Here is a 26,824-nt window from a genome sequence, read left to right as displayed (position 1 = left end):
TCATTACTATTCTTTACTATAAAGAGTTCTAACGAGGAGTGTTTTATTGATTAACAGCTTAGGCACGTGACGTTTTATCGGTGTTTTGATAGGCTGATAGGCTCGTAAATTATTTAAAAAAATTTGAACAGTGGCAGTTAGCGGATGATTCTTCGTTACCGGAACATATTTAGTAATCTGACTTTAACTTCTTAAAATTAAATGAGCTAAATAAATGTTCCTGTAATATAAGGGATAAGGAAGACCTAACTATATATCTTGAATCAAGAGGCTATATATATATTTTTGAAGATGACGTTTTTAGCAATCTTGATTGACAAATGCTGTAGCATTTAAGAGGAGAACGTGTACAGTGTCAACTCATTGACAAGCTCTTTAAAACGTTCCTTGAGCCAGGGTTGAACAATACTCTCCGAACTCTTTGCCCAGCCGACGTGTACCTCTTTAGCGCTGATAATGTTTTGCAGAGCTCTAGGATCCGGAATCATTTTCACCAGTAAGTTAATACAAAAGTTTATCTTTTGATTTTATCGTATGGCATTTATATTGTTTACGTGATAGAAAGTGCGGCGTAAGGGGTTTTATTCACGAGTTGTTTGTGTCAAAACCCTCACTCGCTCGTTCCTCGCTCGTTCGGGTTTTTGACACAAACAACTCGTGAATAAAACCCCGTACAAAGCACTTTCTATGTCGTGAACTGTTTATTACACATAAGACGAGAATTTTCATTAAAATAGTTTTCTGAACGCAAATTAGAAACAAAAACTCACTAACAATAGAACCAAATGCAAATTTATTTTATCAATAACAAAGTACGAGATGCACGAGATGCACGAGTGATTGGCATGGAAACGCCTTTACGCTAGCGTTGATTGGTTATACTTCCACATGTGAAATAGCTGTACGCCATTATGATTGGCTGTATAAGCCTTTTCTACATGTGAAAATAAAGCGTATAGATTTTTACAAATGAGCTTTATGGAATAGAATTCTCATGTTACGTGTAATAAAATTTCTTACATATTACATTGTACATAGGTTCTACTTGCCTTTACGTAAAAGCTTAACAGCGAAGCTGGAGCTCGCAATTAAAAAAAAATCCTGCCCTGGAATGATAATGATTAAAATAATAATAATGAAAGCTTAAAGACGGAATATCTCATTTAGCACAATCGAGATAGGTCGCAAAAAAATGCAATTTTTTAAAGAAGGGCCTGATATCACTCTCACAAAGATGCATTAACATTACAACTGCGAATGTGGACAATCAGAACTTTAGTATCACCCAACTAGTGGACTAATGCAAATCCTGCATTTTAATTGGCAACGCTATGACAGGACTATTAGTAATAGTCCTCGAGTAGCGAAAAGCGTGACGCTTTCTTTCGTTTTATTCCCAAATAAATATTTCTTCAACTTGCATTTGCTAACTTTATTATTGCCTTTTCTGTGCGACTAGTTGGGTGATACTAAAACAATTAGACCGGGCTCGCCTCATGGGCTATTGACTCGTAGCCACGGGTCTAACTGTTAATTCTTTTCGTGTTAAGTATGCGTAGCGCTGGGGCATGAATTGGGGGACACCGCTGTACACTGAAATCAATTCAACTTCGTAGATTGCTTTTTGAGGAGAGGGAAAACCGGAGTACCTGGAGAAAAGTAGAGTGTGAGCCTGAATTAAAGCAAACGAACGAGGCAGCTCTCTAATCGAGAGAAAGGCCATTTTTCTTCGAAACGCAAGAAATTGCGGTCGCGATAAGATTGTGGTTATGCGTAAATGGAGGAATTGAGATGCGCAATCTTCGTTCATTCTAAATGTGTAAGCAAATTACAGGGGCACCCAACGAATCTGTTCCTCACATTATCTGTTCCCCAGAGGAATCTTGCTGGCTGGCGAAAATACAGGTGTTTCGATTAGCTGGCTGGGAAATTTTGTTATTGATAGAGGTTTTGCCTGGGAATTACTGACTTTTTCTAGCATTTCAACCCGAGCTGGCTGTAGAAACTCTGAAGACTGAGGACGACTAAAATCAGTAATTTTGCCCCGTATGTGATAAGGGGAGTAACTGTGATCGTAATTTCAAATCGGCCGATCGAGCGCGCAATTACTTTCCCGTTTTACTCCCTGAATTGTACTCCACTCAGTCGTATTACTCTTACATAATATTAAATTTCCAACATCACAAGAACTGTAGTGCTGCAGGGCCGATTTTTATTTGTTCGAAACATGGTCAGCACTATTCCTCTAGGTTAAGTCAGATTTTAAAAAATTCTTAGCAGCGCGAATGAGACTCGATTCAGGACACAACTTTGTTGGAAGAGCGGCAAAACACTGCAACATTGTTGCGTTGAGCAGAATTGTTGGTCGCAATGTTTGATCAAAAGCAAACTCCATCCAACACCTGATCGAACAAAAAATGTTGGACGAACATTATCCAACATGGGTGGCCAACGGTCGAACAATGTTTGATCAAGCAAAATTGGAGCGTTGAATCCAATTTATTTTAACGCGAATCTTTCCATTTTTAAATCCCACTAGCCAGAATTTTCTTACCCCTAGAATCCGACAATTTGCGACCCCATTCTGGTTACTCTGTCTGGAACTCTGAAAATGCAACCCCATTATAGTCAATCCGGTCTTGAAAATACGACCCCATTCAGCGACACGTCCCCATTAGCCCATTCATAGGAAGTACCCCCCTCCTCGGGCTCGAGTCCTGGCACGAGTCCTAAGTCGAGTCCTAACTCGAGTCCCAGCTCTAGACCTGACAAGATATTTAGGTATCCTCTCGCTCGATTCCCAACTCGCAGCCTACCTAAACGAAAGCTAATGAAACCAAACACTTTTATTCATCCTTTTGGTCGTGAACATAGCATCGATCTGGCTTTAAGTTTTTTCACTCTTTTCGCCTTTCTCCGCCTGTCTGTTCCAGACACAAAACCATTATCTTTTTTTAGCCCTGAACAGCTGCATAGAGGATTGCTTCATACTGAACTGAAAACCAACACACTTATCAACGTAAAGTATTTCTTTAATATCCATTTATTTTAAAACGACCATATACTCGAACTGTTTATATTTATTATTTGTTACTTTCATTAATTGAAAAACACACGAAACGAACTAAAACCGAACTGAAGGACAAGAGATTACATTTCTGGCGGACATTCTATTTTGACGCATTTCTCGGGTGATCTTCTTAATTGGGACACTATTCAGTTTCTTTTACTTACCATTAACTATGTTAGTGTGCCACCAATGACACTAAACTGTGATGTCTGAGCTCCGTATTACTTCAAATTAATGCTAAGCTCTGTCATCATGATTCATTATTCATGAAAAAAAGCCAAAAGTAATAAGGACGTTCAGAACGAAAAAAAAAAAAAAAAACTTTAAAACAAAACTACCTTTGCCGACCGATATACGGAAGTGCAAGTGACATGACTCATGGTGAATACTTTGTACGAGGAAGGAGACTCGAAACTCCATGGAATCAGAGTATACGTTAGATGACAGAAAACAGAGACTTCCCGTTTCCCGTCTGAGCATACAAATTGTCCAAACAATGACAACTTAAACTCTCTAACCTATGTCAAAAAGCGGCATGCAAGCGTAAGAACAAACTATGAAAATATCTCTGAGTATGCACAAAGCTTCCGAACGAACAATTAAACAGTTATATTAGTTCCGAAAGTGACCAAGTTAAAACAGGGGCACCCAACGAGAATATAGTTGAAAACCACTTAAACATAGCATTGTTAAACGTATTTTAGTATTTAAACGGTAGATACAGGCATATTTTTATCCCCTAAAAGTGTTTCATCTGTTCGGATTTCCTAGCTGAAAGTCTAGTGACCCGAAAATTATAGGGATCAAAACTTACCTTTCCGAAAATTTCAGCCAGAAAAAAGGCTCCCGAAAATTCTAGGAGACCTTTTTAGGGTATAAATCCGTTAAAATGGGCAATTATACCATTTTTTAGATATTCGAATATCGCAGGACAGGCAGGCAAGCAAGAAATTTTAAAACATCGTCTTCCGAACAGATGTTTTCCGAAAATTGACGTTGGGTGCCCCTGTTAAAAAGTTTCGCCGCTTCAACGGCAGCTGTTTCAGTACTGACTACAACATGTGTTTTTATTTGCATTATCTGTAACCAGTAACACCACGGCTGGGATATATATTTGTAAAGTACATCCCTTGTAGTATTAATTTTCAATAAGGATGTTGTACAGTCAAGCTCTTGGAATAGTTTTCGCCGGTAGGTAGATATATTTTTGTTGTACACAACTGATGCCGCTTAGGGGGTTTTAGTTAACTTTTCCGTAACAAACATTCATCTTTTTTCTTTCCTGTTAGTTTTAGCATAGTAGTGTGGTGGTTGCGCTCTGAACCTTTTGGCCGGTTTCCGTGGAGTTTTGCGGCAGAGAAAGCCAAAGATCAGGGTTTCTTTTTTCTCAGTTTCAGCCGCTTGAAAAATCGACTATCCCGTACTTTGGTCTTTCTTGCTCATAAACTGATCACCCTGACTTTCAATTCTGGTCGATAAAAATCGCTGACGCTTTCGAACGGCAACACTCGCAAAAAGGACGGAAGCAATGTTGTTTTGCATTGTCACGGTAACTGATGTTACTCACTGTACACGACAGTGCATATATATCAAGAAGTGGAATAGCCTTTCCAGATCATTACTAACTTAAAGGTACACCGGCAACGCGTGGTGAAAAACGGGCGAGCTATATTCCAGGACCGGAATAGCCTATATTCCCATCAGGACACGTACAATAGAAATTTATAATATCAGCTCGTAGAACACCTGCCCTGCGCAATAACAACAGGAAAGTTGTTAGTTCACTCAGTTCACTTATCGAGTTTATACAATTTTTTGGCATAGCTTGAAATAGCGTTTGTTTGATAAATCGGGTAAATATGCAAGTGAGTAGGCAGGAAACCGATCAAGGACTAGAAACACATGGTCATACATGATTGTAAATCTGGTAGCCACTCGTCGGAAACAAATGTTTTGCTGGAACGACCCCGATTTCAGTGTTAAGTAAAATTCTGATCGAATTCAAATTAGTCTTCGACCTAACAATGTATTGGTAATAAGTTTATTTTTATGTTCTTGTTGCTTGCACTTGCTTGCCTTTAATTTTATACTATCATTCTTCTGCACTTCGTGATCTGTTCAGTCTTGCCCCGTGTGACATCTTCTTGTGCGAGTGTCTTCCTCTTCCTTTCCGGCCTTTCATAGCCGCAGAACGAATCACACTTACCCCAGGCCTTCACGGCCGAGGGGATGAATAAAAGTGTGTAAAAGTTTCTATTGGCTTTTCGTTTAGGATCTTATTCTGGCCTTTTTTGTTCGCTATCGAACCTGTAAGACAGAGTTTTGCGGCACAAATCCTGGTTTCATACTATGACAATCAATAGGTGCTTTAATCTAATTGACTCCAGAGAAGTCGCTAATCATGTCTTTGCGTGGGAGGCTACAACATGAGCTCTCCAAAAGTCGCGACGTGATGCTATAAATTTAAATATTTTAATTTGAAACACAATGTGACGCCGTTAACATTCGAAAGAAAAAACGTTTTAGTCGCAAGTTGTGTTGCGTCACACAGTATATACAAGCATCCGAGGAATCCCCCAACCCTTATAGGCAAGAGCATCCAAATCTCTCCCTCAATTCAAGTATTATTCTTAATTGTCAATTTCTTCCAAGTAAAGCCGTATTATCACTGAAAGCTTGATAGGGATCATGGAAAATGAACATATTTCCTTTAAGAGCCGAACCCCATAATGTCTGAACACGCAGGACTCGAATCTGTGAACGTGTGAATAATAACCCCTTCACTTAACTATTAGACTACCACATCACTAACTGCGAGTACGTGTGTCATTTTTTATTAAATGTCAATAATTGTTTCTTCCAAAAGTACCACTGTAAACGTGTATTAAAACCCGCTAAGAAGCAAGCTTACACAGTGAAAAATGTCGGTTACCAAACTGCAAGACCATTTTAATAGCTTTGGTAAATAATCGTCAAATTTCCGAGGCCGTTGATCTTTAGTGGTTAAGTGGATAAAATCTGTCCCTTCAAACTGGGTGCTCCAGGTTCAAATCCTGTCCAGGGGTTAATGTTTTTCTTTTTATTTGCTACCACAAGTCCAGGGACCTAGTAATCTAAATGGAGGATTATACTTCATTTGGAGTAAAATGACAATGAAGGATAGCCCTTCATTTGAGGAAAAGATCGTGTTGGCAAGAGACAGGTATCAAAAGAAATTCGTTCCCAGGTCTTTTCTCAGCAAAGAGTCTATAGAATCTGGGAACAAGTACTCTCTCTATAATTCTGAGAGCAGGGCGAACTTTGCCCATGGGGCATTTTAGGTGGAATAAGCTATTTGAAGGTTTTGGTAAGGGAGGGAAAGGGGGGAATGGGAACAAAATCTAAGAGATCATTGAGGAGATCAAGAGGAAGTGGTGCAGTTTGGAGGCAAAGTGAACTGAATGTTTAGGAAGTCTATTAAACATCTTTCACTCAAACTTTTAAAGAAATGGGTTGGAAAAGAAAAATATCGAGCAGTTTTTTTTTACGTTATAGACTCTGTTGCTGATAGGCATGTATTTGGCATATATTTTCAGTATTCATTCTAGACATCGCTGAATCCTTTTGCAAGATCACTCCCGGAAACAAAAGTCTCGTTCCGTCGTCGTTGGGTGTAATTCTGGTTCTTAACTGCTCGTCGCCATCATCGCGTGTCAATTTTGTTAATGCATCTTGGACACGAAATGGAATACCGATTGAGAAAACCTCTACACGAGAAAATGAAGGGAAGACCTGGATTGCAACGTGGCTCACAAACACAAGCAGTGTTCAAGAAGGCGAAAATTTTGAGTGTAAAATATCGTACCCGGAACTCTTCGGAGGGGGGACTGTTAAATGTGGCGTCAGTCCAGGTAACTCTGTTTTTGTTTAGTTAATTCACTCATTTAAATTAAACATAGGAAAAAATAGAAGGTCATAGAAAACATTTGATTATACCCAGCGCTTTCAGTGACAAGTAAGTTTAGTGACCCAGTCAAATGACTTTGAGAAACAAACATAAAAACAGAACGTAAACGAAAATGCAAGACATTTAATTGGCTTATCGAACAAAAGCACATGAGCGCGGATTTTCATTGGCTTAGCGAACACAGATGCAAACAACGACGTCATCTCTTCTTTTACGTCATTTGAAATGCAGTAATGTGATTGGGCAATAGACCATTTCCGCGTTCATGTCTGCCTCCTCTTCAAAGCGAGTCTAAGTGCGAAGTTTTTGTAATGGTAATTAGTTCTACTTTACATATGAATGAAAACTAATTTTCATAACAAAAACTTCGCACTTAGACTCGCTTTGAAGAGGAGACAGGCATGATCTCGGAAATGGCCTATTGAACTGTGTACTGCCCATATTAGGAGTTTCCTTGGCGGGAATAAGGTGAAGCTTTTGTTTAAATCTTGCCAAACATTGATCCGTGAAACAAACTGAGAACACTTTTTCAAGGTCATACGAAAGTCGCTCTAATTCATGGTGTAATTTGAAAGTTTGTTCCCGTGAAACAAACGTGAAGAAATGAGCAAATGAGCCCAAAAAACTGACTTGCTCATAAACGTGTGGCTTCATAGCTCAGTTGTTAGAGTATTACACCAGCATCGCAGAGGTCATCGGTCTTAGGAGCCACCTGAATTTTTCAGTTGCTGTAAGAGACAATTGCCTTAATTTTCCAGATAAGTTCGAGGATCGATCATTTGTCTCTTTCGTCTATAGCTCGCCCTTCAAATATATATTTCTATATATACATTTCTTTCGGTTTTTGTTTAAATGTATCGCCAAATTCCCATAAGTTGACAACTGACAAGTCAAGCTCTGAATAGCCCCTCTGGGGAGAGTTTAATAAATTATCGTATTGTATTGTAAGTAGAATTAACATTTAGATCTTGAGCACGGTGAAAAGTGTGTTATCACCGTGCTCCCTCCCAGGTTCAAAGACCACTCGTTATAAACAAAGTCCTATCACACCTCCACAAATTGGAGGCAGAAACTTATACGGTAATCAATCTATTTCTATGCTTATTTTTGAAACGATTTGTTCGCTTATTTATTTGAAGGCCAAACGTTTTGAATTAGATCTAATTGTTAAGGATTCCAACTCAATATTTTCGCAGGTAAACCAAGCCTTAGGAAGCTTCAACACGCTAAAATTTTTAATATTCAAGTCCTGACAAACTTAAGAGAGAAGTTTGTATGCGCTGTGGAAAGAGGATGGCCAAACCCAACTTTATCTTGGTGGCGAAATGGTTCGCAGATTCATCATAAAGACTTCGATGAAACGTACTATGTGAAGCTTTCGCCGGATAGAAAAGAGCTGACTTTAACGGTGGTGTTCATCGATGGTGACCATCACGGGAAATACACTTGCCGCGCCGAGAACATGTTTGGCAACTTCACAGAAACCACGAGACTGCTGGTTAACAGTAAGTGAGATTTAAGCCGTTGCCCTATGAATATGCATATTTCAGTTGAGATATATCTATCAAAGACGTACGTCCCCAAAATTGCGGGGATAACAATCATTCCTCACTGTGCTTTGTTACTCCACCCTCAAAGCCGGAGGCTCGAGCTCCTCCATAAAGCAATGCATTCTGATCACTTCGCAGTGCATTCTGGTCGGAAGAGTGATGCATTATGGTAAAAAGCAATCAAAGCCAAAAACATCAATCTTTTCCTGCTCGGTACATTATTGGCTTAAACATGGGCCCATGACTAGGAGCGAACAACAACTCTATATTCCTGTCACGGCGCTTTGAAAGACCGATTTATTCTTAGATTGAATTTCCCGCGAACGAAACTCCCACAGGAGCCCGTTGACCAATCACAAGAACTTGTCGTCTAGCGTCTCACCGAACTGGAACTGCCTTCGTTTTTCGCGGGGAAAGGTAGTCGAAAAATAGATCGGTCTGTAAAAGTGCTGTGACATAGGCTTTGCTATAGGAGTTGTTTGCTCCTAATCATGTGCTTCTGACTTAATCTATTCACGATATGTACTCCAAATTTGGAAAGAAACGAACGTAACCCATCTTTTGATGATATTTTTTAGTATTATGGATCCATTTGGACCCACAGCTCCACAGGACACCGGAAATTTAAATTCTGATCAAGTTGCTGGTCGCTCACCTCGCTCGCTCCGTACCCGGAACATGTTTAGGGTGCGTTCGACTGACCGTATTCCGGAATAGGAATACATGGAATATAAGTTCTTAATCCTTCATTTTTACGGAGATTCACATTAAACTTGTCAAATATCTGCTAAAACGCTATTTGAGAGATATTTTTGTTATCCTTGCTGCTTCGAAACGCTCCAAACATAACGTTTTAACTCATCACTCCGCGTATGCGTATTCCGGAATAGGGTCGATCGAACGCACCCGTAATTTATCATGTTGCTTGTGCTTCGGTTTGCGTCGGCTTAAGGAAGATAGTATATTCATAAACGATCAAAGAAAAAAAAGAAGCTTAACCAAAATTTTCATTTTTAACCTTAATTTGTTAGGATATAAAATGGTCAAATGGCATTCTGATTTAAAACTGAGTCCGATCGTTGTTTTGGAAGGACAGAACATCACACTAGAATGTACCTGCTCCGAACATGAGTGTCTAGAAAAGACGGCCAGGTCTTACTGGAGATTTCAGGACAATGACGTCGCTCGTACGGCAAGAGTCAGATTATCACATGTGATTACCGAAAAAACATTAAGGATCTTGATGGTAATTCGTAATGTCTCTCGGCTGGATAATGGATCGTATCGGTGCGGAATTAGTACATCAAAAGGATTCGATGAAGTGAAAACACGCTTGCATGTCGTGTCAAAAGGTAATAATAGTGATGTAGAATCCACCAAATATATTTTTCTTTATACTTTTCTCCGCCTAATAAATGAGATGAGGCACGAGCAGAAATCCCGGGGGACAGCATCCAGTTCATTACTCGAAAATGTGTAAATATGATTTTACAACAGAGGCCCAAACTTGAGGTACAACCTTTTTAAAGCAAACGAGATGTAAAGCCAAAACTGAAACCAATAACGATATGCACACTTAAATTTTCCCTTTAACTCGCACATAAATTAGTATCAGTTTTCTTCTGACAAACTCCTCTCTTGCATGGCCTTCTCTTACTTTGAGCAGCGGTTTGTCTCATGATGGTACGGCAATCCATGCTATTTGTACCTAAACAATCCTGCTTGAATGACTTAAATCAATCGTTATGGCTCCCAACTACGTTAAATGTAAACGATCTAGAGATCCTTTGGCACGACGGCGAATCCTAGGCCTTGAGCCCACGATCATTATTTCAAATTTATTTTTAGATCTCACCCATACTCCTAAGGTCATTCTTATCTCTTGTCCTTATGACCGCGCGGTGCACTTTCAAGCCTAGTGATGACCAATAAGGTTTCTTCATAAGGTGTAACCACACAGTATATATGACACAAGAAGTTTCAAGGGAATGCAACCAATTATAGGGGATGCGCTGTCTCACCGCATTCTCTTGAATGGACCAGGACAAAAGTACAAACTCTATTTTGAATTACGCCTATCAGATCACCGGTCTGATTCCACGAATACCAGTATGATGATTGTCCACGATTGCTTTCTTTGTGCAAATGAATTCACATTTCCCTTTAAGATCTCCGTCCCCGAATCCTGGTTAACAAGAGAGAAGTGTTTGCAAGTGTTGGGTCTCAGGCTTTGCTCAAATGCTCGGCCCTGTATCCTTCCGTTTTGCATTACACACCAGACCCGTTTTGGTCCAGAGATGACAAGCGAATTCCCAGTCAGCATATACATTACGTGCAAAAGCAATTCATTCCGAAAAACAGCCCCAAGTCGACGAAAGTCCTTACTTTTCAACTCACCATATTGAATGTCAGCCATGAAGATTATATTTCGGCGTATTCCTGTGGTGTGATGGTCAACGTTAGTCGGGAGAGGGTACGCTTTTTCGAGAGATTAATATTGGAACCACTGCAAGGTGAGTATTACAAATATTAGAAACGTAAAGAAAACATAAGCTGGGCAATAAAGAATCCGTAGTAAACTATGTAAAGAGCCTACACATGACATACGCAATAATCCACTACAAGCGGTATTCCTCATACATGCCTACAGTTTTTATCGTTGTAGGGTATACTTAAAAAGTACCCTTGTGTACGGATTGCTTCCATCATTCTCTCCCTAGTTGACTGATTAACCTGCAAGGTGTCAAGAGATTTTCACAACTATTCGAATCAGAATATTGGCAAATTAACATAACCTCGAAGTATTGGTTCCTTTTTCAAATTCTCTGGAGAATGGCTGACCTGTGTGAATCGTGAGAAAGAGAGCGCACAAACAAGGAAATTGCGCCTCCCCACTCTAATCCTTTTACGGCAATTTGCGAGCTCCCTTCCTCCCCAATTGCTTTTATAGAAGTGTTGTAGAGTCAAAATGAAAACCCTCTGTCCTGTGAGCGTCTTTGTTACGAGAGTCCACATCGGTTGACTCCTTTCCCATATCTGGATGAACTCCTACTCATATCCAACCCCAACTCTCTTGGATCGAGCTTTTCATCATCCCGTAATTTATCATGTTGCTTGTGCTTCGGTTTGCGTCGCTGTTTGCAACTGGCCTGGCTTAAGGAAGATAGTATATTCATAAACGATCAAAGGAAAAAAAGAAGCTTAACCAAAATTTTCATTTTTAACCTTAATTTGTTAGGATATAAAATGGTCAAATGGCATTCTGATTTAAAACTGAGTCCGATCGTTGTTTTGGAAGGACAGAACATCACACTAGAATGTACCTGCTCCAAAGATGAGTGTCTAGAAAAGACGGCCAGGTCTTACTGGAGATTTCAGGACAATGACGTCGCTCGTACGGCAAGAGTCAGATTATCACATGTGATTACCGAAAAAACATTAAGGATCTTGATGGTAATTCGTAATGTCTCCCGGCTGGATAATGGATGGTATCTGTGCGGAATTAATACATCAAAAGGATTCGATGAAGTGAAAACACGCTTGCATGTCGTGTCAAAAGGTAATAATAGTGATGTAGAATCCACCAAATATATTTTTCTTTATACTTTTCTCCGCCTAATAAATGAGAGGAGGCACGAGCAGAAATCCCGGGGGACAGCATCCAGTTCATTACTCGAAAACGTGTAAATATGATTTTACAACAGAGGCCTAAACTTGAGGTACAACCTTTTTAAAGCAAACGAAATGTAAAGCCAAAACTGAAACCACACTTGAATTTTCCCTTTAACTCGCACATAAATTAGTGTCAGTTTTCTTCTGACAAACTCCTCTCTTGCACGGCCTTCTCTTACTTTGAGCAGCGGTTTGTCTCATGATGGTACGGCAATCCATGCTATTTGTACCTAAACAATCCTGCTTGAATGACTTAAATCAATCGTTATGGCTCCCAACTAGGTTAAACGTAAACGATCTATAGATCCTTTGGAACGACGGCGAATCCTAGGCCTTGAGCCCACGATCATTATTTCAAATTTATTTTTAGATCTCACCCATACTCCTAAGGTCATTCTTATCTCTTGTCCTTATGACCGCGTGGTGCACTTTCAAGCCAAGTGATGACCATAAGGTTTCGTCATAAGGTGTAACCACACAGTATATATGACACAAGAAGTTTCAAGGGAATGCAGCCAATTATAGGGGATGCGCTGTCTCACCGCATTCTTTTGAATGGACCAGGACAAAAGAAGAAACTCTATTTCGAATTACGCCTATCAGATCACCGGTCTGATTCCACGAATACCAGAATGATGATTGTCCACGATTGCTTTCTTTGTGCAAATGAATTCACATTTCCCTTTAAGATCTCCGTCCCCGAGTCCTGGTTAACAAGAGAGAAGTGTTTGCAAGTGTTGGGTCTCAGGCTTTGCTCGAATGCTCGGCCCAATATCCTTCCGTTTTGCATGACACACCAGACCCGTTTTGGTCCAGAGATGACAAGCAAATTCCCAGTCAGCATATACATTACGTGCAAAAGCAATTCATTCCGAAAAACAGCCCCAAGTCGACGAAAGTCCTTACTTTTCAACTCACCATTTTGAATGTCAGCCATGAAGATTATGTTTGGTATTCCTGTGGTGTGGTGGTCAACGTTGGTAGGGCGAAGGTACGCTTTTTCGAGAAATTAAGACTGCGAGGTAAGTATTACAAATATTAGAAACGTAAAGAAAACATAAGCTGGGCACTAAAGAATCCGTAGTTAATTAAACTATTTTAATTAATTAAACTATTTTAAAGAACCTACACATGACATACGCAATAATCCACTACAAGCCGTATTCCTCATACATGCCTACAGTTTTTATCGTTGTAGGGTATACTTTAATAAAAATTACCCTTGTGTGCGGATTCCTTCCATCATTCTCTCCCTAGTTGACTGATTAACCTGCAAGGTGTCAAGATATTCTCACAACTATTCGAATCATAATATTGGCAAATTAACGTAACCTCGAAGTATTGGTTCCTTTTTCAAATTCTCTGGAGAATGACTGACCTGTGTGAAAAGTGAGAAAGAGAGCGCACAAACAAGGAAATTTCGGCTCCCCGCCCTAATCCTTTTACGGCAATATGCGAGCTCCCTTCCTCCCCAATTGCTTTTATAGAAGTGTTGTAGAGTCAAAATGAAAACCCACTCTCCTGTGAGCGTCTTTGTTACGAGAGTCCACATCGGTTGACTCCTTTCCCATATCTGGATGAACTCCTACTCATATCCAACCCCACTTCTCTTGGATCGAGCTTTTCATCATCCCATACTTTTAATTTGTAGACAGCGTTGATGAAGTTGGAGAGGCAGAAATTAAGAGTGAGGTAGAGGGAAATTCGCTGATCACCATCTCCTTTATCGCCGCTGGCTCCGCCATCAGCGGTTTCATCATGGGTGTTATCTTTCTTGTATACAAAAGGTGTCGCAGTCAGAAATACATCGGGGACCTATTTTTTGGTAAGAAACATTTTTTTTATGTCCTAGAAGGTTGTTTACTGGTTCATTTGTAAAAATGCCAACGCCGGTCGGTCTTCCCAGAGCTTTTTACTCCGTTGTGAGTTTCGTTGGCGGGGGAGTCCTGGGATCGAGGTTTCGGGAGTTAACTCGCTGAAGAAGTCAGGCCGTGCCTGACGATTCATTGGTAAACCAAAAAAATATACATATTCTCACAGCGGTACAACCAGACTCGTATTACTCGTATTACTCGTATTTCTATTTTTCTGGTTATAGGTCTCCAAAGATCCGGCACTTTACTTTGTTCAGCTGGCCCTTGCATAAAAAAAAAACTTGTCAACTAATTTAATTAAGCACCCGCAACAGGGCTCAAAATGACCCATGCTTTTCACTTTAACTTATATGCAGTAAAACCACACTTAAAGTACCATAAGTTTAAGTAGTAGAAATTTGAGAATAAACGTTTCGGAACTGCGAGAACGAGTCGAACCCTGTTAAATATACCGATATCTAGCAAACGAATGAAACAAGCTGTAAAAATCTCAAATTTTTAGCAATAAGTTGCAACACCGATCAAAATAAGTGAACGGTTAGGGTTTAAAAATCGGTTTTGAGACCTAACATAAGCGTGATAAGAAACGCCGTTCCTTTGTATGTTGTTTCGCATACGAAGGGGTGTGGATGCTTGTCGGAAATTTTCAATTAATTAAACCCTTAAAGGAGACCTTCACAGCTTCATATGGGCTACATAGGATGGCGTTCTGCCCAGAACACCCTGCCAAGTGAGACCAAAATTTGAAATTTACACCCCCTAAACGAGACGACGAGTATCCCTCCCCTTTCATTTGCGCTATCTGGGATCCCGCACGAGCTAAAATACATCGGGTTACATTCATGAAATGTCCCTAATCTGTGACAATTTACACATCTCACTCTTCTCAGGTATGGTTCTCTCAGACAACCCGTATTTAAACGGAATCTCTCTCCATTCATTGCCAGCTTATCCAATTAATCAAAGTCAGGAGTTTATCAGCTGAGGTCCTGTCAATGTGCAATGTCTGAGAATAAATGAGCTTTTGAATTCCTCGGGAAATAATAGCAGTAAAAAAATAACTAGGTGTGGTTGTTCTATGCATGTCTTAGGTTCGATGCTTTGAGAGTGATCGAGTAGTAACCATTTCATCTCTATCACATTTTCGTCTATAGAGACTGCTGTGGTTGATCAACAGTTTCGGTATGATGTATTCGTCACCTTCAGCAGCCAAGACTCAAACTGGATCAAAAAGGCACTCATACCTCTACTGGATAACCACGAAATTAACTATTGCATACACTACAAAGACTTTGAGATTGGCAAACCTGTAATCGATAATGTCACGCAAAGTGTGTACACGAGCCGGAAGGTTCTGATTGTGATGTCACACAACTACATGTCAAGTGAGTTTTGCCGTGGGGAACTGGAGATCGCCTTGTACAGATGTGCGACGATGGGTGACCCTTGTGTAATTGCCATACGAATTGATGGCATTGATCGAAGCAATCTACCCAAAGCTCTTCGAAATCGCACCTTTTTGGATTATTACGATTTAATCGAAAGAAAAACATGGCAAGAAAGGTTGATTAAACATCTCAAGCCGCCACCTATGGAAAATAACTTGAAGCAAAATTCTCAAGTGTTGCAGAGTCTTTTGCAAAACGCCAAGAAGTGATTTACAGAAAGGATTTGCTTTTGTATAACCAGAGTTAACGATTGTAAAACTTGCGCAGAGAAATTTGTTTTTCGTTGAACATTAGTTCAGTCTTAAGGTCAAGCCATTTTTTGGACACTCGATTTGTTTAATTAAGACGGTGGCTACTAATTCAAAAATATTTTTGCACGGTTTACGGAACATGCGGGAAAAGCAGATCTTAACAAGTGTTATTGAAATCCAAACAGTAACACGCATTTTTCGAAGATAATTAATCAACAATATTTGTAAAAAGCTGTAAAATACCAAGCAATGTATGGCATTCTTTTCCAAATTGAAGCTTAATTACCTCAGAAAAATGCATGATTACCCTTAATTTTCTTTTTGGATACCAAGAGAACTGGCTAAGTTCTGCTTTCTCCGCATAGTTTTGAACCGCGCAAAAATATCCCTGTATTAATAAGCACCACCTATAGTAAATCCGAGTATCTCGAGATGCGCAAAACGTATGCGCAATAACAATAGTAGGCACCGTCCTTAAGCCGGTTTAAAAATGCGATTCTAAGTGAAAGCAATTTGCTGCAGTTTTTGCAGCGGTAAAATAGCAATTAATTAAAAACGAAAGCGTAAGCCAGGTGCGTTGTTAGCTCGTTGTTGCTGCGATTTGTCACCACGATACTGCGGGGGTTTTGAAACAGCTCGACAAACAGCACACACCCTGCTTTACATCACCCTGCTTTACATCAATGTGAATGTGATGGCTGAATGAATACAACACTGTTGTTCACACCTTAGAACAAAAGAAACATTGGATGATGATGAAGACGATGTTTGATGGAAATCAAACTTCGTTCAACAACTTCCAACATGATTCAACAATGTTGGATGATGTTACACTAACATGTTCAGTGGACCCGTTTGGCTAGGCCTTAACGGCAAGAAACGTAATAGTGGACGAAAGCAAAGAAAGAAAACTCTACCCTTCGAAGCCCACAAACAGTGTTATTTTTCAGTATCACCAGTCCCCCAGTTCCCGGTTATTTTTTAAGGATATGTTATGATGATGATGATGATGATGATGTTATAACAGATTTTGCGACATCTTGTCCTTTGCTTATACTGTAAACCCCCTGTTTGTGTTGTAGCTTTCTGTAGAGAAAACTCGGCAAATGGGTAAAATAAACATCTAACTAATGCATTTTCCTTCGCATTTATTTATTGAATTGTCCTTCGAAAATAGTCGGAAATGGCATTTCCGAGACCATAAATTTCAAAATCTTCTGGGGGAGCATGCCCCCAGACCTCCCTACTTTGGATCGCCTTTGGCTCTGGAAACATTCTTCGTGTGAATACACCTTCAAAATCTCACGCCACGCCCCTGGTGTAAATAGGACACGTATGTTTGTCCTATCAATCAATCGCGACATTACTGGTGCCGTAGCAAACCTTTTACTATGGACACTGAAAGGACGGTGCAAGGGTACATCTTGCGAGGAAACCGAAGCTTTCGCCCTCCAGTTAGCAACATGATTGCTAACATAGTCAACGCAAATTGCGTGACAAAACCTCTGGAAGACAAAATCAAGGAGATCCAGAGCAGGTACCAGACTTCCAGAAACTGTCAATTCCTTGGAGTCTCTAAGGTTAACAAAGAACTATGGTTTGACTTGTCTAAACCGGTTCTAGCCCTGCAAGATATTCAAAAGAATAGCGTTAAAGCCAATCAAGCTCTTGTAGTGACTCTCGAGCGTGTCAATAAGGTAGAGGGGAAACATTGATCCTTCTTGTATCCCAACCCCCCACCCCCACCAGCTTTTAGATTTGTTGAATGATTTGGGGAATGCCATTTTCTTTTCTGACCTCATTAAAGAGGAGGGATGAGCTAAGGCCTCATATTAATAAAAGCTTTCAGTCAGTGTGTTTAAAATCTAAAAAAGATTACAACACTTCTTTTTGGCGCTGACCTTGCCAAACCGATTAAGGATATTAGTGAAGTAAAAAAAAATTTCAAGGAAAGTCTCCTGCTCAAGTCGCGATTTACGTTCAAGTGGCTCTCGCAGAGATGGGAAAACCGTTACTTTCAGTACACGAGGAAAGAAGGTCTGGAAGAGGCTACTAGTAGTAGAAACTTTATTAGTTCAGGCCCTAGTACTTTCCAAGTTGTACTACAATTGTGTTGTTTATCATAATTTACCACATTACCTTGTTAAACGCCTACAAAGAATTCAAACAGCATGCGCGAGCTTTGTTGTAGGTAAATTTGTTGAAAGTGAGGATATTATAAAGCTAAGTTGGCTACCAGTTAAAGTACATATCGAATGGCAGCTGTTAAAGCTAGTTCATAAGGCGATTTATTCTCGTGAATGGCCAGGTTACCTGCGACTGAAGCAATTTATGCACAATCGAACTCTGAGGTCCAGTGCAGCTATGCAGCTTGAAATCCCACAAGTGTACATTTCATATATTTATCAAGACCAAGCTGCTAAAAGCTTTAACATTTTACCTGGATGTGTAAGGAACTGTCTTGATTTTAACCAGTTTTCTAAGATGACTTTTAAGTTATTAATGAAAAAGGTCAAAGATAATTTTTTAGCTTAACGTTTCTATTATGCACCGTAAATACATATATTTATTTTTATTATTGTATCATTATTACTTTTTTATACCTTTATTTTTATTTTAGATGATATATTTTAGCAGATGAAGAGCCACCTTGTGGAAATGCTGAATAAAGCCATTATTATTATTATTATTATTATTATAATTATTATTATTATTTTTATTATTATTATTATTATTATTATTATTATTATTATTATTATTATTATTACCGTGTCAGAACGTTCTAGTTCGGGAAAGGAAAGGAAAGGAACTTTATTTAAGTGTCTAGTCGTTCTAGCGCTGAAGCACTAATTGGGGACACTGTAAATAGAAATTAACAATTAACACAAATCAAATCAAATGTTGGTTTTTGAGGAGACGGGAAACCGGAAGACCCGGAGAAAACCTCTCGGTGCAGAGTAGAGAACCAACAAACTCAAAGCACATATGACGCCGGATCTGGGAATCGAACACGGGCCACATTGGTAGGAGGTGAGTGCTCTCACCACTACGCCATCCCTGCACCCCTGCATGGGAGATATCTCATACTAATGTGGGGACACAAATAATAATAGATAACATTATTTACAACGAAATACTATCTACTAAATTCTGAAATTTACTCAAATATACATATATGAAAAAACTATGAAATAAGAATTGAAGAAATCAATTAAGAATTGACAATGAGCACCAGGAGCACAGCCCCTGCAGCCATCATCTGACAGAGGTAAGATCACGCTTACGTACACGGTTTTTAAAACTGGCTAACGATGTAACTGATCTGTCTGCAGTTGTCAGTTGCTCCATAATGTGGGTCCTAAATAGCGCAATGAATGTTTGCATAATCTTCTATCAATAACATGGGTGGAATAAGATCTGAGCCTCTTAACACACTCTTGCCAAGGAGATTTGGCATTGGTGCATGTCAAGAGAAATTTGGCTGTCTGCTCAATATGTCCCTGGGGATTCAAATTTTGAGGCTGATTCTACCTGGGCTTTTTGCTGAGGACCTCGAGTTGTCCCTACATCCAACCATCTTCAGTGAACTCCAGTCAACCATTTGGAGCCGTGATATAGATTTATTTGCATATAGGCTAAACTTTAAGGTTGAAAAATATGTTTCGTGCCATCCTGACCCAAGGGCATATGCAGTTGATGCTTTTTCCCTGTCCTGGTCTGATATGGTTGTTACTTTTTTCCACCTTTCAGTCTTATCTCATGTTGGGCATGTCAAATTTTCTGTGTGCCCCCCCCCCCCCCCATTAGGGTATGCAAATCAATTATTCAACCATGACCCCCCCTCTCCAACTACCTCGCATCTACTGGCTAGATGTTTATAAGGCCAGTGATAATTGAAAGCTTACTATCACATACAATTATTAGATGATTTTTGATAACCTTCGACTAACCTCCTAAATTACAAAATCAGTGTATCGTGTAGACCAGAACTTTTGCCAAGGATCTTTGAAGCTGCAAGACCGCACATGACTGAATGTGCATTTGAAGAGTACTTATTCAAAGAGAGAAAAAATAGATGGGAAACAAAAATCGAAATGGAGAAAATAGAACAAAAAGTTAGCTATCTTTTGAGTAGCGATAATCATCAGATGCTTGCTATGGTAAATACTTGAACTCTCAATCAAGTGTCCTTCATCATTGTTTGATGCTTCCAACTGTGAGCGTGGAGTTAAGGAACTGTCATACTGGGAAGAAAACCTCATTTCAAGTTTTTATATTACTGCACTGTTTTTGTTAAAATCACAAGACATGATTAATCTATAGCAGTATTTGAGTTGTAAAAGTTGTATTTAGTTAGTGCACTACTTTGAACTGCTAAACTGAGGTCGGCATTATGAAGGATTTGGTGCTTCCTTCAAATTCAAGTTGACTTTCTCCACTGGCTGGCTTTACAAACAATGTTAATTTGTTTTGTTTTTCAATTCACATGTTGAGGACACAACAAATGTCATGGTAATAAATTACTGAACAGAGTATCAGTGTTTTAAATATCTTTATACTCCATCTTATCCAACTGGTTCACTAGTCTACCTTTCTTGAATTGACTTCTTATAAATCTTGCTGAATCATATGACCCCCCCTTATTTTTTTAGCAGAAAAAAACGATAGCCCCCCTCTTTGCTAATTTAAAATAGCCTTGGGCCCCCCTACTTTTCTCCCACCCACCCCCCTCTACATAAATTATGACCGGTCCCTTAAATAGCCTTAGCCTAAGGCAGAGGACACTAACAACAGTTTCACTATGTGCTTTATGCTCAGCTGGAAGGTCTCAGACTCTTGGTGCCCTTAGTATCAGTAATTTAATTCAGCATAAAGATTCAATTCAGTTTATTGTTGCACAACGTTTAAAGACATCGATACCTGACAAACCTTCAGTTATAGTTAATTTTCCCTTCGTGCTCTGGCGGGCAGCAGGCAGTAAGCTGTAATGTGCCAAGCAACGTTAATTAACTGATTACTGTTTTTCAATAAAAACGGAGCTGTTGTTCAACACAGGCAGGGCTAAGTAAGTATCAAAAAATGGATAAATCCCTGTCAAGTCTAAATCTCAACTGATCTTGATAAACTGCATCTTCTGGATAGTTTCTGATACAGAGGAGCGCTTGAAGGATTCTCCTGCTGGTACACAGCTACTGAAAAACAACTTTTGGGTTCTTAATTTTCAAAGGATTATTATGGTCACAGTAAATTGGGTGCCTATTAGTTAACTTTCACATGGCTGTTTTGGGCTACAATAGTATATAATTTATTGAACTGGTAACTCATAGGGTCAGAAGAGCTTAGTGAATAACCTATTCTTCGACAGGCCTCAATGCTTGGGCTCATGCATGCACATGGAGGGACCCTATTACATTCTAAATTGTCTTCATGTTACATTGATTGCATACAGTGCTATGTTTAGTCAGCTGAAGAGAAATCAGCATAATTCAGACTGTCCCTGTTTGCACCAGAAAAAAGGAGCCCCACGTGAATTTTGGACTATTTTGCCAGATGCGCCCAACAGGCAAATGTTTGGTTGAATCTGCTTCAATGGCCAGTGCTTAATAGAAAACTGCCTTCCGGAAGTGCTCCTCTTGAGATAAAGCAACCGATCAAAAAGTTATATTTTGTTGTGTTATTTAAGCAATAGAGGACGTTTTCCATGTTTACATACCCTCATCTAAACACAAGGGGCAGTTGGGAGAATTCTCAACAGTTATGCAAAACCGAGACACAGTCGAGGGTTTGCATAAGTGTCGAGAATTCTCCCAACTCCCCTTGTGTTTAGATGAGGCTATGTAAACACAGATAAAAGTCCTCTACTGCTTTAAAAAATATTTCTCAAAATAATTAATTTGATAAATGAAGGAAAATGCTGGTTTTTTACTTCTTGATTGAGACAGATTTTCTTGATATATGCTCCTATTTCCTACCAGCCAATCAAAACGTGTGTCTGACAAAACATAACCAATCAAAATTTGTGTGATGTCACAGCCATAGTTTCACATTCTCATCCAAACACAGCTATTGACCAACGGGAGTGTGTGTACTATCCTAATTATTTTATAATTTATAATGTCCAATGATATTCATATGCAAATACAATGTACCTGTTATTAAGGATGAAATGATATATGAATTGGATCATACATGAACTGCGGATATGAAATCAAGAGAAGCTATGATCTCCGCAATTGTGAACGCAATTTTTGCAATTGCGTAGAGAAGCCTAAAAAATTCAGGACCTCGCGATACCGGTGCGACGCTCTAACCAACTGAGCTATGAAGCCACTGACGTTGGGAGCTGGCCATTTGTGGGTTTTAATATTCCCGTGAGGAATGAAACAAGAATGAAATGATATATGAATTGGATCATACATGAACTGCGGATATGAAATCAAGGCAAGCTATGATCTTCGCAGTTACGAAGGCAATTTTTGCAATTGCGTAGAGAAGCCTGAAAAATTCAGGACTTCAAGGGGGTTTGAACCCGTGACCTCGCGATACCGGTGCGACGCTCTAACCAACTGAGCTATGAAGCCACTGAAGTTGGGAGCTGATCATTTGTGGGTTCTAATGTTCCCGTGAGGAATGAATCAAGGATGAAATGATATATGAATTGGATCATACATGAACTGCGGATATGAAATCAAGTCACGCTATGATCTTCGCAGTTGTGAACACAATTTTTGCATTTTTTGCAGAGCGTCGCACCGGTACCGCGAGGTCACGGGTTCAAACCTCGTTGAAGTCCAGAATTTTTCAGGCTTCTCTACGCAATTGCAAAAATTGCGTTCATAACTGCGAAGATTATAGCTTCACTTGATTTCATATCCGCAGTTCATGTATGATCCAATTCATAGATCATTTCATCCTTGATTCATTCCTCACGGGAACATTAGAACCCATAAATGACCAGCTCTTAACGTCAGTGGCTTCATAGCTCAGTTGGTTAGAGCGTCGCACGGGAAATTTAGCTTTGAAGTACAACAGTGACTACTGACTGCAAATATACATATTTGATCCAGTCAGCCAAGGAGCAGGGATGGCGCAGTGGTGAGAGCACTGGCCTCCCACCAATGTGGTCTGGATTCAATTCCCAAACTCTGCGTCATATGTGGGTTGAGTTCGTTGGTTCTCTTCTCTGCTCCAAAAGGTTTTCCAGTTCTCCACCCCCACCCCCCTCCCTCTCCTCCTTTGCAAAATAACATATTTGATTTCATTAGTGGCGCTGTATTTTGACGAGCCCGCTAGGGCGAGTCAAAATAAAAACAACAGTAAATGAATCGTAAACAACCGACAACGTGTGACAGATTTGTGCGTGCGGTGCAACGTCAGACACTAACCTAGTCAAACCGGTTCTCTACTGTACAATAACCAAGTGTACAAATACCTAACTGTACAATATCGTGGAATATCTGTACTCGTTTCGGGCGTTTTCTGTACAATAACTAATAAGGTAAAGTCTCTGTTACGAGCCTGAAGGCCCATTAAGGCCGGCGCTTATCTCCGGTTTGCGTAGCATGAAGCGACTAGGAGTATTTATGCTCCCCCCTGGATGGGATGCTAGTCCATCGCAGGGTTACCCCCAGCATTACGCCGGTACCCATTTATACACCTGGGTGGAGAGAAGAAACGTCTTGCCCAAGAACACAACACAATGTCCCCGGCCAGGCCCCGAACCTGGACAACTCGATCCGGAGTCGAGCACACTAACCATGAGGCCACCGCGCCTTCCACACAATAGGGAACTTAAGCAACGACGACGGCGACGGCATCGAGAACGTCGTCTCAAAATATAAATTCGCGTCATTGTAATCACTTTGTAAACATGTCAACCCTTCTTATATGACAAGGGTGTGGTAGTTCCTCAAAAATGACATTGGTCGAAACGGCGCTTAATTTAGGGGTGAAAATGAAACTTTAGCGTCAAGTGCTGACGTTCTCCATAAAACCTAAAATTTGACTATTTCACGCTGTTGTTTTGCTGACGACGGCAGAGAAATGGACAAAAGTGAAAAACGCACGTGCAGGGCGTGCAAAGCTATTGTTTTTGCCCACTAAATATGCACATTTGTGACGTTCTCGTTGCCGTTGTCGTTGCTTAAGTTCCCTAATAACTAATACACATGGATAATAAGCACTGGTATTACACTATTTACACTGTGTTACACTTGAACTGCACTGCTCTCAGCCAATCAGAATCGAGTATTTTTTCAAGTACATTAATTTAGTCGAAATTACGAGAAAAAAGAGATCTTTTTAAGGGCCTAGCAAAGGCATCTGGATAGTTTTTATGGCAATAGTAAACGATATTCTTGTCAAATAAAATGAGCTTCTTTGTTGCGTATTAAACATCATTAGCATTTCACGTAGCTTGCCGTTAACTTATTTTCCACTCTCAAAATTACCTCCAGAACCTACTCTTTACATAGAATAAGCTTTTGCAATGATGCTCTTATCTTCTGAGATGACACTTTTTGATTTGGGGGCATTTTGTGAACAGAAATTTATCATTTCTGGCGTCGCGTGACTTGCCCGGGTTTGCCCAAAAATATGACCTTTCATCACCTCGCTAAAAAAAACTTTGTAAAATATTTGAGAAATCGGTAGATTTCTGTGAAATTTGAAAAGATGACTGCTCGCGAATGGAGAAAGAATCTTTAATATAGGTAAAAATTCTTGTGTTTTGCATGAGAATGCGACGAAGAGGTAAATACGACTTTTACTCTCTTGCGTATGCGCGCGTGTGGGATGTGTATCTTCTTATGCAAATTTTGATAGATTCTAGAATACCCGGCCTCTAAATTCTAGAGATTAAAGACTGCTCCTGCAGTCATCTTATTTGCATACGGTTTTCCCAAGACTGTTGAAGAGTTACTCCCGCGCTCCCGCAGTCATCTCATTTGCATACGGTTTTTCACTTTTGCGGTTGGCTTAACTACACTTTTTACGAGATCGTGTGAAGAATATAGTAACACTCGTTTAATGATTCCACTTAGTTCTCGACTGCGGGAATGCGGGATCAACAGATTTATGTCGACAAAAAAATGAATCGCTCCAAAAATTATTCTGAAGGATTCAAAGAATCTTTATTTTGAGCTTTCATTTGGACTAAAAAGATGCATAACTCAGCGAAAATGACATTTCAAGTAAAACGTATGCAAAAAAAAAAAAAAAAAAGAAAAGTCACGGAAAATTTTGCCGTGCAACTGCCTCAAAGCGACTTGGGAAAACCTCGACCCGTTTCTGTAGGCCGTCGATCTGACATCGCGGTTCGTGAGATCACGTAACGTGGTCTTTCTTTCTTTCAGTCTTACACGGCCCATGACATAGTGCTTTACAGTAAGCACAAAAAGTTAAAGTTTATCAACATTAAACCATCGGAAATAATGGTTTTCACCAATTTCGTTTAAAAAGGTTTCTAAGGAAGCGCCTAACAATGATTCAAGTAGGTGGCAACCAAACAGTTTGAACTGAGTTTTTTTTCTGATAAATAGTCTTTCTGAAAAAAGTCTCAGACATTTGTTTGGAATCATCACTTCCTCTGGTGAACAGTTATTCTGTTGCAAGAATAGCGGTTCCTTTTAAGCCGTTAGATGTATAGCTGGAGTTACATACTGAAAAGTCCACAGAGAGCTCTCTAACTCGAGAGATTTTCGATATTCCGAAATAGACTGTTCATCCGTCCTTGGTTTCCATATGATCTGCAACGGTCTGCGATCGGTCTGCGATACGATCGCCGATAGGTCTGCGCCACATTGCAGACAGATGGAAACGTGTCCCCCGCGGCGTCTGCAGCGATCTGCAGCACACAGTCTGGATGATCGGGAAAGTTGAATCTAGTTCTACTTTCCCGACCATTACGACGCTTCCGACTAACACAATTTTCAATGGAAACGTGTGACTGAGATGATCTGTGTCCTATCGGTAACACACTATTTTTCCCCTTGAAACACATCCAATCAGACTTGAAGTAAGTGCGCGCCTTTTTCTCCTCGCTTTGCAGAGGATGATTAGTGGTACGCTTGTCTGCGATCGCTTCAGATTTAAATGGAAACATTTGCCTCCTGTGTTTACGATCATCTGCGATAAGACCGACGCAGACAGCTTCCGATCGTCGCAGACCGTTGCAGATCATATGGAAACCAGGCTTTACTCTACTATTTGATGATCTGCGTTCGTCTTGAGGGCTGTTTGGTATTGGGCGAAAAGTTCTCCTCTAGAGCCTAATCGCACAGTCGATAAAAATATGTATATCCTCACTTCCCATTTTGTTTAGACCGCCTAACTTTGGGCCTTTCTGCAAGTACCGGAAAGCATTGTATTTTTTGGTCACCTGGGATTAGTTTTCATTTAAAGTTGTTTTGTTTTCTTGCTTTTGTTTTACGTAATCTCTGCTCCGGTAGCAGCAGGAGGAACCCCAATTTTTGACGTGGTGATGAAACCTTAACAATAAAATACAGTTTCTTTCCCCATTGCTATTTAAAATGTTGAAAAAGGCGGTTTGAACCGTCTCACTTAAGAAAAAAATAATTAAAATTTGGATGTTAATACAAGTATCCTCATTTCACTGAATGCGAAAGAACACTGTCCTCTTTGTAGTTGATCTTGGATGCTTGCGACTTTTATCGTGTCTAAAAGTTAGAACTCGCTAAAACCGAAGTAAAATCCAAATGAAATAAGAGCTCCGTTTTTCTTCCCATCCATCATGGAGTGCAAATTGGGATTAACTTCGAAGCTGTGTCAGGTTTAACTATGGCAAAGGCCTCGCTTCGCTTTCTTCGGAACATGAGTAATGCAGGTCATTATCTCTTGATTCGACTGAACCGGAGTGAACTGAGTTCTTTCACAATTGCAGCTTTCTCAGCCTCCAAACTCCCAACGTGGTGCCTAAGTTCTTCGAGCTGAAAGAATTATCAAATGACACGATTAGGAATAGTGGGTTAGGGTAGATCGGAACGGGGAGGAGAG

General features: G+C 39.9%; 2 protein-coding genes across 6 annotated transcripts in view; one reads left to right on the top strand and one right to left on the bottom strand.

Annotated features, from left to right (window-relative positions):
• Positions 1-359: 359 nt before the first annotated feature.
• On the top strand, positions 360-16,378 carry LOC138032170 (uncharacterized). The gene is made up of 9 exons (XM_068879774.1): positions 360-496; positions 6,646-6,960; positions 8,213-8,521; positions 9,598-9,918; positions 10,735-11,079; positions 11,805-12,125; positions 12,928-13,260; positions 13,890-14,063; positions 15,267-16,378. The coding sequence occupies exons 1-9, from the start codon at positions 457-459 to the stop codon at positions 15,767-15,769; spliced, it is 2,661 nt and encodes an 886-aa protein (XP_068735875.1). The 5' UTR covers positions 360-456; the 3' UTR covers positions 15,770-16,378.
• A 7,838-nt stretch (positions 16,379-24,216) lies between these two features.
• The window catches only part of LOC138031218 (CAP-Gly domain-containing linker protein 1-like), a 45,607-nt gene continuing 42,999 nt past the window's right edge, over positions 24,217-26,824 (bottom strand). For all 5 annotated transcript variants that reach the window (XM_068878893.1, XM_068878891.1, XM_068878892.1 and 2 more), the window contains one exon: positions 24,217-26,757. In XM_068878893.1, the coding sequence (XP_068734994.1) occupies positions 26,659-26,757 (99 nt within the window). In that variant the 3' untranslated portion in view covers positions 24,217-26,658. The remainder of the gene's footprint in view (positions 26,758-26,824) is intronic.

The sequence above is a fragment of the Montipora capricornis genome, chromosome 14, assembly GCF_036669925.1.
Source record: "Montipora capricornis isolate CH-2021 chromosome 14, ASM3666992v2, whole genome shotgun sequence".
Lineage (NCBI taxonomy): Eukaryota > Metazoa > Cnidaria > Anthozoa > Scleractinia > Acroporidae > Montipora > Montipora capricornis.
This window is presented reverse-complemented; position numbering and strand designations above follow the sequence as displayed.

Coding starts and splice junctions, on each gene's coding strand:
- LOC138032170 (XM_068879774.1), top strand. CDS start 457: ATGTTTTGCAGAGCTCTAGGATCCGGAATCATTTTCACCA. Junction 12,126..12,927: donor CTTGCATGTCGTGTCAAAAG/GTAATAATAGTG, acceptor TTTCCCTTTAAG/ATCTCCGTCCCCGAGTCCTG. Junction 13,261..13,889: donor CGAGAAATTAAGACTGCGAG/GTAAGTATTACA, acceptor TTTAATTTGTAG/ACAGCGTTGATGAAGTTGGA.